Genomic DNA, 17,710 nt, shown 5'->3' with positions numbered 1-17,710 from the left:
TTCATCAAAAGAAACAGCATTTTTAAAAGCAAAACTGAATCAAATTTTGAATCGGTATTTTTTTTAAACTTCACAATATAGATTTTTAGTTTAACCTTTTACATTTCTTCAAAAGATAATTTCTCTACAAACATAAAAAACACAGTTCTTATTGAAAAGATACATTTTTATTTCTAGAACTTACAATAAATAACCTTTGCATGCTAAAAGTAAAAGAAATCAGGATTAATTATTTTGTCTTACATAGACAATCTTATGTAGAGCCCTTGTTTTGAGATCATTATCCTTGGTTGCCCATATCACATTTTTTCCTCAAACAAACCTATCACTCATTTAACAGATTAATGGACTGTAACAAATTTCAAATACTTATTTAAAAAATATTTCTTCAATGAAGGAAACCCTACTTATTAACAGAAGTACAATTTTGGTACAAATTCAACATTCAACCCCTCCCCAAAAGCACAGCCTAAAAAGGTGGAAACTTCGTTAGTCTTTTTTTTTTCTTCAGAATGACTCACCAAATACTGCCACCTTTTTCTCACTCCTTGTCAGAAGGAATCGGAATAGCTGGTTAGTGTATTCCCTTTCTGTAACCGGACCGTTCAAACTGTGCAAAAAGATGGCTGCCGCACTGTAGGCTTCAAGGACAGGGCCCAAAATCCTCTGCAGGAAACCGAAGAATTCCTGGTGTTCTGGAGACAAGCTCACCTACAACATTTGGAGAGTCTTGTCGTTAGCGTGTTGGATAGTGGGATACAAACGCATTCTTCATTGCAGAAACGGTAAAGACTGCTTTCTTCAAAACATTGTACTAAACACTATACTAAAATTCATCAGTCATGAAGGTGGAGACCCCATGGCCTTGACCACTTCAGAGGTGATCTGGCACAATCTGAAGGGAAATCAAGTCTTATTCACTGAAAGATTAAGGCCTCAAAATCCCCTGCAAAGGAAGCGGTTTAGCAATCCCCAATTCTTAAATGTTTTTTCTTCAAATTCCCAACATTGTCTTTTTAACTGGAAAGAAGGAGCCAGATCCTGGAAGCAAGAGCACATGGTATGGTGGATACCTTCAGGTATCGATCCCTCTGCTCCTCCCCAAAGTCACTGTCCTCATCCTCCTCATCGCTTCTCCAGGACAGAGGCTCCGGGAACTTTTTCGGCCAGGGCTCCTCGGTAGGACTGGGGCTCAGCTCCTCCTGCTCTTCCTGTAAAGACAACAGGCACATCAAATCACATGAGCCAAAAGAAGAACAAGCAGGTCGGCGCAGGAATGCTTTCAGTGCAAGCCCACAGCTTTATCAGAGGAGAGACAGGCGATATGTCTTTACAGTATATGATCGGCTGAAACGTCAGGCAATTTGTCTTTGAGCTCATAGTCTGCGTTGCAAATGTGCAAAATTAAATGCAAAACCTTTTTGTGCAATATCTGGAATACTATAACAAGTGACCTTTGCACACATGCAGTATTTTTAGGTAAAACTGAGCAACATCCTCCACAATTCAAACAAAGAACTGGTAAAGGACACCAGTTTGCTTACTCTAAGCATAAACTGTAAGCTGACATCTAAATGCATCAGCTCACTGAGCATGTATACTGTAGTTTAAGCGTTTTGTAGAACTGACATGCTCTAGTCACCTTTCCATGAAACCAAAGTTTTAGGAAATACATTTATAGAGATTATGGATAGAATATCAATGAATTGGAAGACAATTTTGTTCTGTTAACTCCGTACAAAGCACTATGTACAGTACAGTATCAAGGAAAGGCTTTGGAATGTATTGCTAGATGTAATACAGAACAATGTGCTTAAATGTCTCATTAATTTGCATGACCATAAATAATATCTACTCAAAAGTATTATATCACAGGAGGAACCATACCATCTAAAGCATTCTCAAATATTTAGTATTTATGTAAGCACACAGACACTAAATATATACCATAAACCAATGGCTTCTCTTATGTTCAGCTCAGCTACTAAAAATAAACATTGGCACACCTTTGCATTTAAGGATTGGCTGGCATATAGTAGGTAACCAAATGATTCATGCAGTTGACATGCAGTAATACCATTGTAGTCCTTTCACAAATGTACAGTAGCACAAAGTAACTATTGATAAAGAAAAATAACTGAACCAGTCTTGATAGTATTCCACTATTTAAGCATGTAGCATAGTTGCTATTTGTTTTCATTTGAACATCTGTAGAATAGCCTATAAAATGTTATATTATAATTACTTATGCCCATGCATATAATATCCTATAACATTTTTTTTGTGATGAAAGGGATGGCTAAGACTTCAAATTTCTTATTATAATGGATAAATCACCACATTTTAAAGGTTTGCTGCTTTTAAATCATTTCACTGTATTCAATTTAATAACCCATTTTAAACAAAGATTCTGAAAGGACAGTGATGGGGGAGATACTTAAGACGAAGCCATACATAATTTGTGACTTAAACCAGTCCCTAGGACTAGGGGTAACTCAAAACTAGTAAAAATTCACAAATCATCTTCTCAACAACCTCTCCATCCCTGATGCAATGCATGCAAAAGGCTAGAACACTAGTTCAAGCTACTAAAAAGAATAAACACCTTAATACATACACTGCAGAAGTGCCTGTAAGATGCAAACTGCAAATTGAAAACAACACAAAACATTAACATTTTCCCACAATTGATCCATGTGTCCTGGTGTACATCAAAAACAATGTTTTTTTAACCATCGTTTTTTGATGGGAATATATCAATGTCATATGGAAACAGCATATCTTGGGAAGTCTTCTCAACTAAAGCATCCATGTACATCTTACCTCAGCAACTATGAGGATCCCATACTGGATTAACCTTCCCACAGTGTCATCAAAGACCTGATAAACCATCTGGCAAGGCTGTTTAAAGAAAAATTCTCAATGATTATTGGAAAATAAGCACTGAATAACTTTGCCACCCAAAATAATAGGAGGAGTCACTGAATAATAAGTTGCTTTCTACAGTTCAAAAAGAACTGCATGAACAGGGCATGGCATGAATTATACAAGATGTTTGAAAACACTTGCTGTCCAACCCTATTACATTTTTAAGATTGCTTTCAATTGAAGTTGTGATGAGGGTAGCAGTGTGGGTTGGACTGAAAGCAGGGGATTATTTGGACGAGGGAAGGTGAAGGAAGTGTGGGTCACGCTCCCTGAGACGCCTTTATACTGCCTGTCACTGGCAATGTACTGTATCTGCAGCAAAGCATGCCAATACAAAACAGAAACTGGGTAAGGCTGAAACAGCCGGGAGACTGCTTGGTAACTAAATGTGTGCACCTGTAAAAACAAACCAACATCTCTGAGTCATAGCCTTTTGCTCTGAACACAAAAGGCAAGGTAATAAAACTTTTGACCTCATAAGGAAGGAACAACAGACAGTGAGACAGATGTTGAGACTTGGATTATTCTACAACAGTCAGAATAAAATCCACCACACAAAACTTTTATTTTCACTACAGTCAAGTCCACTGAGGAGGAGGGATTGTCAAGGGCTGGTTAGCCTGGTTAGGATTTACTACAGTTTTATACATCAGCCACAAACCTCATAAAGTTTTGAAAATATCATCCATTTAAAAAATACAGAAAACAGATTACGGAGTGGCATGAAAATAATTTGGATCACAATCCACTACCCTTACTTTATGCAGGTTTTAGTTTTTTCTCCAGTTGGTGAAGCTCTTATGTGAACTATCGGATATTCATAATATCGCTATTCTCCACAGACGTCATCCAGGTTTTACACATCTTCAGAGACAGCCTGTTTAAACTCAGTTAACACAAATAATATCATGCTGATTCAATCAGCCTGTTGGGGGAGTTAAGGGGGGATTGTGGACAAGACAGGACAAAACTAAGCCTTATACTTACTAAAGCAACAGCCACTTCATTTGTTAAGAAATGAGAGAGCCCAGCTGCTTTTCTGATAAGCCTTTCCTGGCTCACCATCGTCTCAGAGGTGCTCTGCACTGTCTCTGCAGCCTGCTCCCTCAATATAGCCAAGACACTGCAAGCTGTGAGGAGGAATAGTAACACAGAATACAATGGTAATCAATGACTCTTGCTTACTGAGAGGCCAGTTCTATGGAATGAATTCTACAATCATGAACATATCTCCTGTTGAAATATGGTCCACAGGACATCCTCTTTATATCAAAGAGCCAAACCATAGGTGACTTTTGCATAGATGAGCAAGACCATCTATGCAAATGTTCGCAGGTTTGTGGAGATCATCAACTACCAAAGGACGAAGGACCTTAACGATATATTGTACAACAGGTCCCATAAACTGAACTTGCTCATGTCTCTTTCAGTCCAGTAGCATGCAAATGAACAAGAGAACACTTTTTTTTAATAGCCAAATCATTCATTACACACATTCAGAAAATCTCTTAAACCAGTGTTTAAATAGGCTCTAGGCCACCATCACCCTGAATTCAATAAAGTGATTAGGAAATGGATGGATCATTCAGTGTGACAGACTAGAACCTCAGACCGCTAAAAATTAATTGAAATCACTTAAGTGAATAATGAGTTCAATTACTAAATATCTCAGGGCCGAATAGGGGGGGGGGGGAATATACAGTATCAAGCAAATCCAATTCAAAATGTTCTTGACTACAAGGGATTAGAAATGTTACATTACGGAAAGCAGATTTAGCTTTACGGAGAATGTGTTATTAAATACAATTGTCGGGGGGGCCGGGGGCATATCAAGTCTTAAGAGATTTTTTTCTCTGTGCATACAATATTCAATAAAAGACTGGCTGGTTCAAGACTCGTCACTGTAATGCAAGGTAATGGCATATCCCTGGATTGTACGTACCAATGATGGCTTCCGTAATGAAAACATGAAATAAGCCGTTGCTATAGAAGTTGAGCTCGAATAAGGCAGGGATGGTCGTGGCAGGAGAGATGAAGAACTCCGTATTGCGGCTGGAAGTGGTCACATTGACACAGTTTCCAAGGAGATGCAAGGCATGCATGACGACATCCTCCGAGTTGCCAGAAAAGCCCAGATCAAAATCACGAGAGAGGACCTCTTCCTTCATGGAGAAGAAGTCTTCCACTAGTTTAGACAAGTACACACCCTGAAGCAGAACACAATGGCCATGTCACACTTGCTTATAACAGATGCTTACTTTTTCTTGAAAAGGTTTTCTTTTTGCTTTTAATCTGGTAGAATTTGTGAACTAGATATAGAAAAGTGACACTTATAAACCATTTTACATATTACAATCCAAACGGATTAATAGTATACAGTACATGCAAGGGATCAAGTAGAATTATATTATCAGATTGTATAACCACATGGCACTATAAACACTTTAACACCATGCAAATAAGACTAAAAAATACATTGATAGATCTCTAACGGCAATCCCAGTTTACCAATACATACAATGCATATCCACCATGTACTGTACAGTACATTGAATCAATTAACAGCATTAGTTGTAACTTCATGAACAAAATTACAACCATGACTGAAAAAAACATGTTGGTTACTTGTTATGCCATTTTTGATGTTCAATAATAAATTCATAATATTGTGACAGCTTTAGGCGACTAGGGAGTGTTTCGCTAAAGTTTGTGACACCTGGCACCTCTAGCTTCAAAGCAGAAAGGATGTCTGCTGAGATGTGGGGAGCCCTTCAAGCAAAAAGAATTGTAAAGATTAGCTTGGTATACTGTATCTAGGTAAGTTGTGGGTTAATTGTTTGCAATGAGCAATACAGAAACACATCACATAAGATCACATTAAGACCACAGAGGAGGGGAAAGGACAAGAAGAAGAAGAGGGAGAGAGGAGAGAAAGAAGGTCAGACTACAAGAGGAGCTGGAACTTGAAGCTTGTGCCAGGTGACAGCCTCTATGATCATCATCCAAACAAAACCTGACTGGAGCGAAGTATCTGAACCTTGCTGGAGAGAGCTTGCTATTCTGTGTTTTTAGGGTTTCCTGAATAAAAAAATATCTTGGTTTTAGACATTTCTCTTGCTTAAGGTGCATTTTTTTTTAGAATAGAGAGATAATGTAGGCTTGCATTTATTTTGTGGCACCCGGATTTGCAGAAAGAGAGAGATATAACTGCAGGTTGTATTGCATTAATAATTATTATTAATAATACCTTACACTCATGTAGCACTTTTCTGGATACTCCACAAAAAAAGCTTTACACGTAATGGGAACTCTCCACCACCACCAATGTGCAGTATCCACCTGGATGATGCGATGGCAGCCATAGTGCGCCAGAACGCTTACTGCACATCAGCTCTAAGTGTGGAGGAGAACAGACTGATGAAGCCAGCTCATAGATGGGGATTATCAGGAGGCCATGATTGGTGAAGGTCAATGAGACCCAATTTAAATTTTGGACGCCAGGGTAACACCACTACTCTTTTTGAGAAATGCCCTGGAGTTTTTAATGACCACAGAGAGCCAGGACATCGGTTTTACATCTCATCTGAAGGGCAGAGCCTTTTTTTAGGGTCCCTGTCACAATACTGGGGTATCACACAGACCACAGGGTGAGCACCCCCTACTGGCCTCACTAACACCACTTCCAGCAACAACCTTAGTTTTTTCCCAGGATGTCTCCCACCCAGGTACTGACCAAGCTCCCAGCTGCTTAGCTTCAGTAAGTTGTCAGTCGTGAGTTGCAAGGTGATATGTCAGCTATGAAGAAGGCATCTTATTTCTTATGTGGCCTCTGCAGGCATTATTAAAGTTTAATACTTGGTACAAGTCTGTTTTTTTTTGGGGTGATTAGAATGTTAGAAGGTCTCTGAAACAGCTTGTTTGTAAATACTGTAGAGAGTAACTTGTGTGTTGTTGTTGTCTTTAGCCTAGTGTTTGTCTTTTCCTTGCTAATAAACATTTGTTTAACGAAGTGTGCCTGGATTATTACTCTTTTCACCAAAACTGTGCCAGAGAATAAAGAATTCACGTACCTTTAATTACACCAACTGCTCTTTTATATTCTAGAGATATCACTTATAGATTGGGGATTCTAATTAATTATTTTACTTATTGACTTTACCGCTCGGTCAATTCCTGATTTTTGCCAGTTTCATAACACCCCATTTGTAACAATAGAATAAATTAAAATAAATTATATTTAATTGCATGTTTAATTTACCAATGTACAGTACAGTATTCATTCTACTCCCTTAACATCACATTAGGAAAGAAGTTTTCTGTATGCTAATTGAAATACCAGTTAGATCTATTTTGGGATTTCTTTTGCTGCTAGTTCAGAACGCAAACTAAAACATAAGTTACAAACCTTTTCAATGTTAAAGCCTATTAAAAGAAATTAAACAGATTTCCATCCCCATTTTACACCAGATTTTAACTCTGGTTTTGTACTGCAAGAGAAGTCTCCTGTCTAACAGGAAATTCAGAAAAAAAATACACTTTAGGAAACTGTCAGTATAAACGGTAGAAAGTTCTTGATGAAGTAAGAAGCTGCAATTAGAGGTCTTTGTCATCGAATAGTTGAAAGCTATTAGCTGGATAGTTTCTGTATTTAACCATACTGTATGGAAGAGTGGCTTTCTACCATTTATGAAGCATTTAGCTTCACTGTGATTTTTTTCAGTCTTTTGCTGAAGAGAGCGGTAGAAGATCTAATCTTCCTGTCTGAACTAAAGTAGGCAAAATGTCACCACACTAGCTCGGCAACAGGTTTTAACTAGTATTCAGTCGTTACTGATCATTAAAGCACTAGAAACTCAAAAAACCTTTAGTTACAATTAGGTTAAAGTTGTAAACAAAGAATTGTGGTTTGGTTGCTAAATGACACAGGGCAAAGAAAAGCCCATGTATGTTCAAAAAATAATATTGAAAAAAAAGAAGAACAATGACTTACCTGTCTATGTCGATACAAGAGCAAACAAGCAACTATGTGGGTGGACATCACAGCTGACGATTTATTGGCGGCTGGAAACATTAAAATGAGAATCTTTATAAGAAAAGTCATAAGAGAAAAAGAGATAATCAGAGATAGAAATGAAGACCAAAAGAGATTCACTCACTGAAGAGCACATGCTTGGCCAAGTTTCCAATCACTTGACGTCTCCAGGGTTCATCTGTAAGGTCCAAGGAACTGAGATGACCTTCCTCCTCACCATTGAAAAGGGCCTGGTCTGGCCTATGAAATGACAATCCATTGAGAAACCAAAACAGAGCCTCACAACCTCACAGCAAATAAAACAAACGCAGCACAATTGCACAAAGCATGCAGCAGCGAAACACCACTTGTGCATCTCTTCAGCCTCTTCAATCAAATTCAATTTGATCAGTAGTCATACTTACCGTATAATACCCGTGACACAAATTTTAAACCACATGGAGAACTAGACTTATATTAAATGAGGTTAGAAGAAAAAGGAGATTTGTAAAGATAAAAAATAGTAATGTCCCAAAATAAGACAGTGATCACTGCCTGAACCACATCCCACAGTGCCATTTTGAAGCAAAGACTCAAGACATGGTATAAGGAACATCTACCAACTTTCACCCTACACTGTTCATAAAGTAAAAGAGTAAAGCAGGAAGTTAAACACCTCCATGCATGCTTCATAACTCGAGACTGCTCGGTGTACTAATGTACATTTCACTTCAATGCTGAAGCATGAGCATTGTGTGGAAGCAGCATATTCATGTTATCCTTCAACTCACCAGACTTTGCAGAATTAAAAGCAAGAATATCTTGAGCTTGCAAGTGGTTACACATGTGACACCACATTTAAAAAACCTTCCAATAGCCGCCTATCAGTTTGTTTGTTTTTTAAATCCTGCTATTTGATATTTATAATTCTGGGTGACTTTCAAAACTTACTGTGCTGCAATAATTGTGGGAACCAGGAGCTGTTCCAGTGTAAGCGGAGCAGGAAGCTGCCGATGTCTTTGACTATCCAGGTACTCCTGAAATAAATACGCAAGGTCTCTCAGGGCAATGTGATTAAATTCATGTCTGGCAGAACATAATGTACTGCAGGGAAATTGGGAAAACTGAGAATTTTGTGTGATGTTTAAAAATGTCTTTGCAAACAGTTCACTTCTTCCAAATCGGGGAAACTACTGTATTTTGTTTAAACTGGAATGCAACTAGGAAAATACGGAAATCGTCCATTTAAGGACAACTTAAATAGCACAAAGCTGTTTCACCTTCCCAGATCAAAAACTCTCAAACTGTATCTTTTAATGCACATCTTTCATTTTATCAAAGTCCTTTCCCCTGCTTCATGCTAATAATACATACATTCTTAAAATAATTCGATGTGCATTTGCTTTATGACAAAGGGAAAAGAGTTTGGTTTAATCTTATTAAATGACAAATGAAATCCAATGATTCCAATAAAATGTTAAATAACTCCATATGATGGAAGCTGTTCATGGGGAAAATAAGTGCAGAGTGGAAATGCAGGTCACAACACACCTCACCTTCAAAGAAAAAGGCTGTGTGAAGTCCACTCTGACACAGCCATAGTTCTTGCGCAGCATTCGGAACACTCCTCGCGCTACACTCCACAAGCTTTCATTTTTCTTGGGCTTCCCCTGGAATGAGAGATGCAGAAGGATGATGAATACAGAACTTTTGGCATTTCTGTGAAGTCCTTCGTATGAAAGGGGTTACGCCAATTCAAAGTCCATCTGACTGCTGGCCCATTAGCTAGGGTCTGTGGCTTTTTTAATTTCGCAGTTCACTGTAGCATTTGATTTTTGGTATGAACACAAATTGGAAAGCAGCTGAAACTGCTGAGACAGTGAGACAGAATGTTTAAACGGGGCAAAATCATTTCAGCAGTTTATGGTGAGATGCAAAAAAGAACTAGTTTAACTTACGTTTACCCAATAGTGAATTGCAAATGTTAGGCATCAATAATGAAAATTTGAAACATACAGTACAGCCACCACATATCTCCAGACAGAAACAATATTCTAATGCTCATTGTACTCTACTTACAAAGTACAGTAGTAACTATTTAACAGTGTGATACCAACCATCCCCAATATAACCGAGAACTAAATTGGAAAATTTCCTTAATTACACTGGCATTAAAATAGAAAATAAAAACTGTGTGTGCTTCAATTTCAACTGTCCTACCAGCTGTTCACTGTTGTAGTTGCCCTCGATGATGCGGTCGTAAGAGATGCCCACAGGGACTATAAGCACATCTGAGATGGAAGTGGAGCACAGGGTGTCGACTATGATGGACAGTAGGCCTGCTCTGGCAGGGGAGGGCTTCCCACTGCGTGAACGAGTGCCTTCCAGGTATATCTCCAGAAACTGGTGCTGTTTGAGCAGCTCCTCAGTGTACTGAAGAGAGACACACAACGCTCAATTCAATCAGTACAGACAAGCAAGACAAATTTCATTTCAGAACTCGTGATGAGGCCATGATGAGACCAGCCAAGAACAGGGAGAAATGAAACAGTTCTGCCACCACGAGCAATGTATGAAGAAGAAGGTAAGATCAACAAATGCACATTAGACCTTAACCTTTCTATTAAACCGAAGGGTTAAAGAGATTTTTGCTTGTGTTGCTTTAGTACTGAGCATGAAAAGGGTAGTGAAAAGACCACGATTAACCCCAGGTTTGCCAGTTCCCAGCAAGATGGGGAGAAAGAACAGGTTTATAATTTGCAGGCATTTATTGGATTTATAACTGCAGCACTAAAGAACCAACACAGCGTTTTTTATTATTTGATTTATTTCTTAAAATTTATTTTTTAATACATTTCTTGCATTTTCTTCCATTCTTTTCTTGCATTTTATTCAGGGTTCAATTTAAACTACCAAACACACGAAAACCGGATCAAGAGTATTTCATTTTGGATTAAGTTGACTCATGTTAATTCTATGAAAACTAAGGCCTGTTTCCAGAACCACTAATGCAGTGAACACATGGATGCCACATACTGTAACATTATGCCACCTAATCTACTTTTGACATGGTCAGTGGCCTGATCTAGACATGTCCCTTGATTAGTCTAGCACAATCACATCTTAACCTCAATAGAAATGCACTAGAGTTTAAATGTATAATCTTCAAAAGCTGGCTCAGAGGTGAATATAACCTTCAAGCACACTGACAGTTCAGCACAGGAGCTGACTCATTTGTTAAAACTTTAGAGATACTGTATATTAGGGTTAAGGAGAGAAACAGAAAAAAAATTTAGGTTTCATCCGTAGTCTCAAAATCTGTGCTTTAGGCAAAAAGGTACTGTATTCATCTGGGATTTTCTTACATTCTAATAATACTAGCATGCTGTTAAAGCACACAAGCATAATCATGCTAAGGATAACACAAGAACCCCATTACACTCCTCCATGAGGAAGAACATCATGCTTGATTTACCAGACAATTTTCTGCCATTATCTGTACAGTTAGAAACAAATATTTTAAACCCACCACATGAAGAAGAGATCTGTACAAAACATCCTTTTTCCCACTAGGGTCCTCATCCAACTTGCGACGAATGAAGAAACCTCCAAGTTTGCGTATCAACGTGCTGCAGACACACAAGAGACATCCACACCCATTCTCTTTAAAACAAAAGCCATTTTAAAACGTGTGAATCTACCCTAAATCAGCAATGAGTGAAATTCCAATTTAAAAAGATTTAAAAAAAACAGTCTAAGAGGGTGGCAGAGGGAGACAAGGTGGTAGTTCTTGTCTGCACCACATTCCCCAAAAACCTACTGATAATGACCTGCTGTCCACTGTTACTTGACCAACTGTCTTACTAGGAGAGGTGACTGTTAAAAACCAGGAAACAGGGGCTTCCACAGTTATACTCCTGCTTATCTAAGAAAAGAACTTAGACTCTAAAGATGTAATGCATCAGAGGAAAAAGGGAGCAATGGACATTATGTCACATTACAGTCACAAACCTACAAAAGATGTTACTGTACCAAGAACCGTTACTGAATACCACAATATATAATTAAGGATATGTTTCCAGTTCCCAGATTCCAGATACAGTATACCCAGTTGCATTGAATGAGAATGATACTTGCAGGTTTACTAACCTGAAGATGGGAATATTGAGGTTGTTTCCAGCAGCAATGTGTGGAGCTTTAATATTGTGACAGAACAAGATGAAGGTGATCAACAGATAGTCTATATGAGATTTATGAACTGGCAGGAACACTAAAGGAACATTTTGCTGAAAAACAAGAACAAATCACATTTCAATATATTAGGTATTCACCAGTTATTAAGGGGCAAAAAAACTATTGTGACAATTAATGCACTGTAGGGATACCAGATGTCTCAGCAGAGGATTGAGATGAGTTTTAATTTGTGATGAAAAGGAAATTTCTAGAGAACATGGAAGGTGACGCACACAAAGTGTATCCCTCCCAGTGCCCCAAATTCAAGCACTGTTACAGACAGTTTTATAGTCCATGTACTGCCATAGCCACCCTTTGTTATTACCATGAATGGGTATTTATGACCATTACTAATATATTGGAATCATAGAAAATAGTTTCATTTATGGCACAGTGTTACCCCTGTCTTTCGGTTATTTCCGAGATGCCACATACAGCAGGTGTGTGTTTAAAATGCACTCAAGCCAGGTCAGGATAATGACCCCAGGCCACATTTCTACTGAATTTCTACAAAGTGCACCCTGTGCACAACATCCTATAACACTAGGAATCATGAGATATATTCAAGCAAATCAAGTGTTCTTACAACCAGTGACACCCCCTCAAAATCTGGTGACAGCTTTCTACTAATGTTGCAAAAGAATATTGCAATAATGATAAATAAAGGACACAGTGTAATCTTTAACCATGGAAAGGGCATTGAGCTATCACCTCAGTCAGGTCATCCTAACACAACGTATCTTTTTGGCAGGGACATTAGTGTACTCAATAATTCAATAAAGACTTGTGTCAACAAAATCAACAACTTTCTCCATGGAGCAATTATAAAAAATGTTCCGATGCAACATGAAAATGCCGACAGTTCTGCCGAATGGAGACAGATGCAGGGAACTTGAAATCTTCAAGATCTCAGGTATGGATTTCTTGTTAAAAAGAACAGGAGAATCTATGAGACTAAGAGCTGTGGAAGAGATTTTAACCAGGTTACCGAGAATGGTTAATTACCTTCTGAAAAGTAATTGTACACTGAGATTCAAATCCCTCGGTAATGGTTTAAAAAAAGAACAGCCATAGACTGTTTCCCACCTGCAATCCTTCAGAAACCAGATTTCTCTAAAGCAACATTCACTAACCTACAGGCCTGTCAGTACATGCAAAGCAGAACTTCTATGACACTGCTACTTTTAAAGCTATCTTTGTTCATCTACAATGAATGCACCTCTTTGTAAGACTTGGCTTGACATGGGTTCATTCCTGACCATAGCTGTGCACACTCTAAATGTATTCTTTGCAGAGTGAGACGGACACCTGTTGTATGTGACATTTCGGGAATAACTGAAAAGTGTCAATAACCTTACAGAAATAGCCCATGAGCCACGTGGAAATATTTTTTCTATAGGCACTAATGCATATGTAATGATCATTTCTAAACACCCTTTCACGCTAGTAACAGAAAGTAACCAGAGCTGTACTCAAACTATAAAACATTCCTGAAATACTGCTTGGGTTCAAAGCTCTCTGGGGGATACATCTTGTGTGTGCCCTCTTGGGTGTTCTCCAGAAAATGGTCTTATACAGTATGTAACAAACTAAAACTCATTTCAAACATTTGTTAAACTGCACTGTGACTTCTTACATCCTCTACATTTTCTTCTGTAACTACAGTACTTTCACAATGGTCAGGTTTTTGTATTTTGTTCTAGAAAATAAATATTCCCAAAATAAATATTTTATTTTTCCAAAGAAAATTAATATTATGTGGCAAAATTATCTTATAAACTTTTAACTGTTTTTTTTCCCCCAATACACAGCTGAACCCTGCCCGATAGTCTTTTGTTTCTTTTCAAAGCAAATATTGTTGCAAAATGTGGCTCAGAAAGTTCAGCACAAAGTGGGGAATTTTCTTATCTAATCTTATTCAAATATTTCAGAAAATACAGTACATAGAAGGGTCAATGGGCATTAGGGATTCATAATTCCTCACCTCCGTGGCAGCCTTTTTCACCATCTCAAGTTGCCCCTTATGAATCTGAATGCTCCAGAAGAAGCCATTGAATAATTTCAGCAGCACCCAGCCAGTTAACCTGTTCAGGGACAAAACAGTTTTTTTTTTTACTCACCCACTATTGCATATGCTGTTCCTCTACTTTTCAGATTTTAAAGCTAGTCTCCAGCGATCCAATTTTACTCTGAAGACTAACATACAATTTGACAATGCAGCTCAATTGTAAAAGCAAACAAATTACAGCAATCTTAAAGTTGCTTTGCTAATAAAAAAACGGAAGGCTGTTAGCCTTTTTCTTGCACTATTTTACAAAAGCTTCTTTTGAAACGTTTTCTTTCTGCAATGTTTTTTAAAACGATGCATGGCTTTTGTCAGAACAGGAAGTAGCAGCATTCCGCATACAATTTGGCACCCTTCCAAAGCCATTTGCAGACATGGCTTACAAAGAAAGAAGACTACTGCCTCTATCTGGCATATTTCTACTGCCAAATTCAATTACAACCAGCACCTCAAGGTACTATTCCACAATAGCAATCAGAACAAGAAATTACAAAATATGTTTAAAAATACAATGGAAGCATCTTCAAAAATGAAAATTCTATTGCCATTATAAAAAATATACTACTTCTACTACTGAAAATTTGGGTATTTTTCACAAAAATGTTTCTGAAAAGACAATGCAGAATTTGAAAATAATTAGTAATATTAGATGTAAAGCTGTCTTCCTCAGTGATGCTTACTGCTTTCACATGACACGCTATAAATAAAGATCACATATGATAAAGTGGACATGTACCTAATAAAGGAGGGAGAGATATTAGCCACCATTTCCTGGATAATTCCTCTGGCTTTTCTCCTCACTCTGCTGACAGCTTTGCGGTCGATCCTGGACTCCATCACACCTGGGCTGTTTTCTGAAGCTACTTCTATGGTAGCCTTCTCCACTCTATAAGAAATGAAGAATGAAAAACTCTTAAAGAAAATTAATAGGTGGGCACGTGATAATGCATTACAGTCATTCTAAGTGCGCTTCTGTGGCCCACTAATTTGAAATATGCCTGTCTTTTCATGTATATACTGTAGGAGGAACTAGTGATGCAAATATCTTATCAACCGTGATAAATTTAACTTCATAATCTGAAGACATGCTGTAAAAAAATGAATTTTTTAAAAAACTAAGTTAATGTCAGAATTTTTTGCGAGACCTAAAAAAACAGGCATGAATAGCTTGTGTCTACCTGCTGTTGTTCAATACATTTTCCACCACATTCCTAGCAAACATGTCCTTCCGAACATCACGCTCCAGGACAAACAGAACGTAGCACAGACGCCTGGCCAGCCATCCCCTGTGCCTACAGCAAAACAATATGGGGAAAAATGACAATCTACCCACTGCGGCACACAGTCCACATCGATACTGTGTGTACCATCTTGAACACATGGATGCACTAGCAGAAGGCAGATCATTAGGACTTAGCAACCGCTTACACAGCACCTGGCTCGAAACTCCAGTTAACAATGTTAACAATGTTTCAAGGGATAAAACTAATCTGGAAAATTTGTATACAAAACATGCTCTCCTTCTTCAGTTAAAAATGTACTATGTGTACATATGAGATATTTATTGACATGGAGAAATCTTTCAGTTAGATCTTTCAAAGGTTAATCAGTTAATGCACTGAGTGGGAAAAACTACATACATGGAAAACAATCAAGTGAGTTATCAAACAGAAAAATATAGGCATAATCAAGACACTGCTTTAACTTGTCAGTGACTGTTCCCCACATGCTGGCAAAAAAAATGTCCCATCTGAGTCAAGACATACCTGGTGTGCGTTTCATTAATGTAAATTACATTCCGCAGACCCAGAGAAGGAATACTGGAATTGAAGAGCTTTTCCTACAAGACAAAAATATGTTGTATTTCTGTGCCTCCCTTTAATAGTCAATTGGCCCAGATTAATGTCTGTGTTGGTAACAAAGTTTTTTATATATCAGGGACAGAAAGTCATGATGTAAGAATCTATATAATCCATTACAGAGCAGATTTAAATGTACACATTCGTATATGATTTTTATATAGAAAGAAATCTGTCAGATAAGCGTAGCATTATATCCCTACATGTAAACAGAGCTCTAAAGACAGGGATTCTGAAAAGGGGATATTACTAGCTTTTTTAGAACTTCTAATCCCTGTAATTATCCTTGGCAATTCCTCTTTAACCCTATAAATCTGTTGAACCTTGAAGATGTTAAAATTATGCATTTCGAGAAACTGGAGTTTCTACCTGACTCTGAGGAGTGCAGGAATGACAGCACCTTCCAACAAAGGGTCTCTTTCTGTTTAGAAGGCCCTCTTTCCATTTTGAGGTCATAGATCTCAAAACAGAAGGGCTAGAACTGCGCTCCTGGAAAGAAAAATCAATTTTGTTTTCTTAAAATATATACATTTGCATTTTAAAACACGGGGCTGTGTTGGCTAACCACGCAGAATTGGTCGAAGATTCGACACAGCACCTCGGACAGTGGAAGTGAAAACAACTGTATTCTGGGTCATTACAACTAGCTAACAGTTACCCATCCGTCCCTTTTCTAACCACTTCTTCCATTTCAGAGTAGCAGGACTGCCAGAGCCTATCCCAACAAGCAGGGCGCAAGGCAGGATACACCCTGCAGGGGATGCCAGTGAGCAGACTCACAGACACACATCAGGCCCGATTTTCCCAGAAGCCAATTCAATTAACAGCATGTTTTTGGACTGTGGGAAGAAACGGGAGCACCCGGAGGATAACCGCATAGGCATCATACAAACTCCAAACAGACAGCACCCTAAGTGTGGAACCCAGGACCCCAGCTCTGCAAGGCAGAAATGCTAACCACTGGACCACCAAGCCAACCACTAGCAGTTACCAAAAATTGAAATTAAATCATTTCCATACACATCCCTTTATGCAATTTATATACCTTACATCCCTTCGTAAGGTATATACATTACATTAAAAGCCTACATGTTATGGATTAAACTACATTATTTTTTAATACATTTTTATTATTTTTGTAGTCAAATACACTTATCAATAATCTGCGGATAACAGCCCCTCCTACCCACCTGACACCCCCCCCCATCCCCACCCACAAAAGCAACCCATACAGTTATCTAAAAAATAAATTTAAAAAACCCACAGCTGTAACAATAGGGTTGTCTGTATCTTGGCACTGTGGACTCTTAAGGTACAAAAGTGTATTGTAAAGTTCAATTTAAGAAATAATATAAAATAGGTCCATACCAATTCTTCACCTGGGTATTTCCATCGACTTCCACCTTGATCAAAGGAACTGGCCATAAACACATTGTCCTGGGTTCCAAAGGAGACCACAACCTCCTCCATCACCCTTTATATTCCGTACCAATAACAGACCTGGAAAAGAAATGTGTATCATTGATGAAAATACAAACATACTAGTCTAAGGCTTTTGTTTAAAAAGTGAGAAATCAGGGTCATTTCGTATCAGTTCTGGAGTGTTTTGAACAC

At 38.1% G+C, this 17,710-nt stretch overlaps 1 protein-coding gene and 1 long non-coding RNA gene across 3 annotated transcripts in view; one reads left to right on the top strand and one right to left on the bottom strand.

Moving 5' to 3' along the window:
- The window catches only part of gpam (glycerol-3-phosphate acyltransferase, mitochondrial), a 31,215-nt gene that overhangs the window by 7,384 nt on the left and 6,121 nt on the right, over window positions 1–17,710 (bottom strand). For both annotated transcript variants that reach the window (XM_088635826.1, XM_088635825.1), the window contains 18 exons: window positions 17,465–17,596; window positions 16,466–16,585; window positions 16,004–16,077; window positions 15,416–15,529; window positions 14,974–15,123; window positions 14,157–14,256; window positions 12,089–12,225; window positions 11,469–11,568; window positions 10,160–10,372; window positions 9,496–9,609; window positions 8,891–8,976; window positions 8,085–8,200; window positions 7,919–7,989; window positions 4,871–5,135; window positions 3,916–4,058; window positions 2,824–2,901; window positions 1,074–1,211; window positions 522–711 (listed from right to left, as the gene is read on the bottom strand). In XM_088635826.1, the coding sequence (XP_088491952.1) occupies window positions 522–711; window positions 1,074–1,211; window positions 2,824–2,901; window positions 3,916–4,058; window positions 4,871–5,135; window positions 7,919–7,989; window positions 8,085–8,200; window positions 8,891–8,976; window positions 9,496–9,609; window positions 10,160–10,372; window positions 11,469–11,568; window positions 12,089–12,225; window positions 14,157–14,256; window positions 14,974–15,123; window positions 15,416–15,529; window positions 16,004–16,077; window positions 16,466–16,585; window positions 17,465–17,566 (2,311 nt within the window). In that variant the 5' untranslated portion in view covers window positions 17,567–17,596. The remainder of the gene's footprint in view (window positions 1–521; window positions 712–1,073; window positions 1,212–2,823; window positions 2,902–3,915; window positions 4,059–4,870; window positions 5,136–7,918; window positions 7,990–8,084; window positions 8,201–8,890; window positions 8,977–9,495; window positions 9,610–10,159; window positions 10,373–11,468; window positions 11,569–12,088; window positions 12,226–14,156; window positions 14,257–14,973; window positions 15,124–15,415; window positions 15,530–16,003; window positions 16,078–16,465; window positions 16,586–17,464; window positions 17,597–17,710) is intronic.
- LOC148661699 (uncharacterized) lies at window positions 12,873–17,216 on the top strand. The gene is made up of 2 exons (XR_015939586.1): window positions 12,873–13,085; window positions 16,792–17,216. It is a non-coding gene; the product is annotated as an uncharacterized LOC148661699 (long non-coding RNA).

The sequence above is a fragment of the Lepisosteus platostomus genome, chromosome 6 (assembly GCF_059453375.1).
Source record: "Lepisosteus platostomus isolate fLepPlt1 chromosome 6, fLepPlt1.hap1, whole genome shotgun sequence".
Lineage (NCBI taxonomy): Eukaryota > Metazoa > Chordata > Actinopteri > Semionotiformes > Lepisosteidae > Lepisosteus > Lepisosteus platostomus.
The sequence above is the reverse complement of the archived record's forward strand: the minus strand, read 5'-3'. Positions and strand labels throughout refer to the sequence as shown.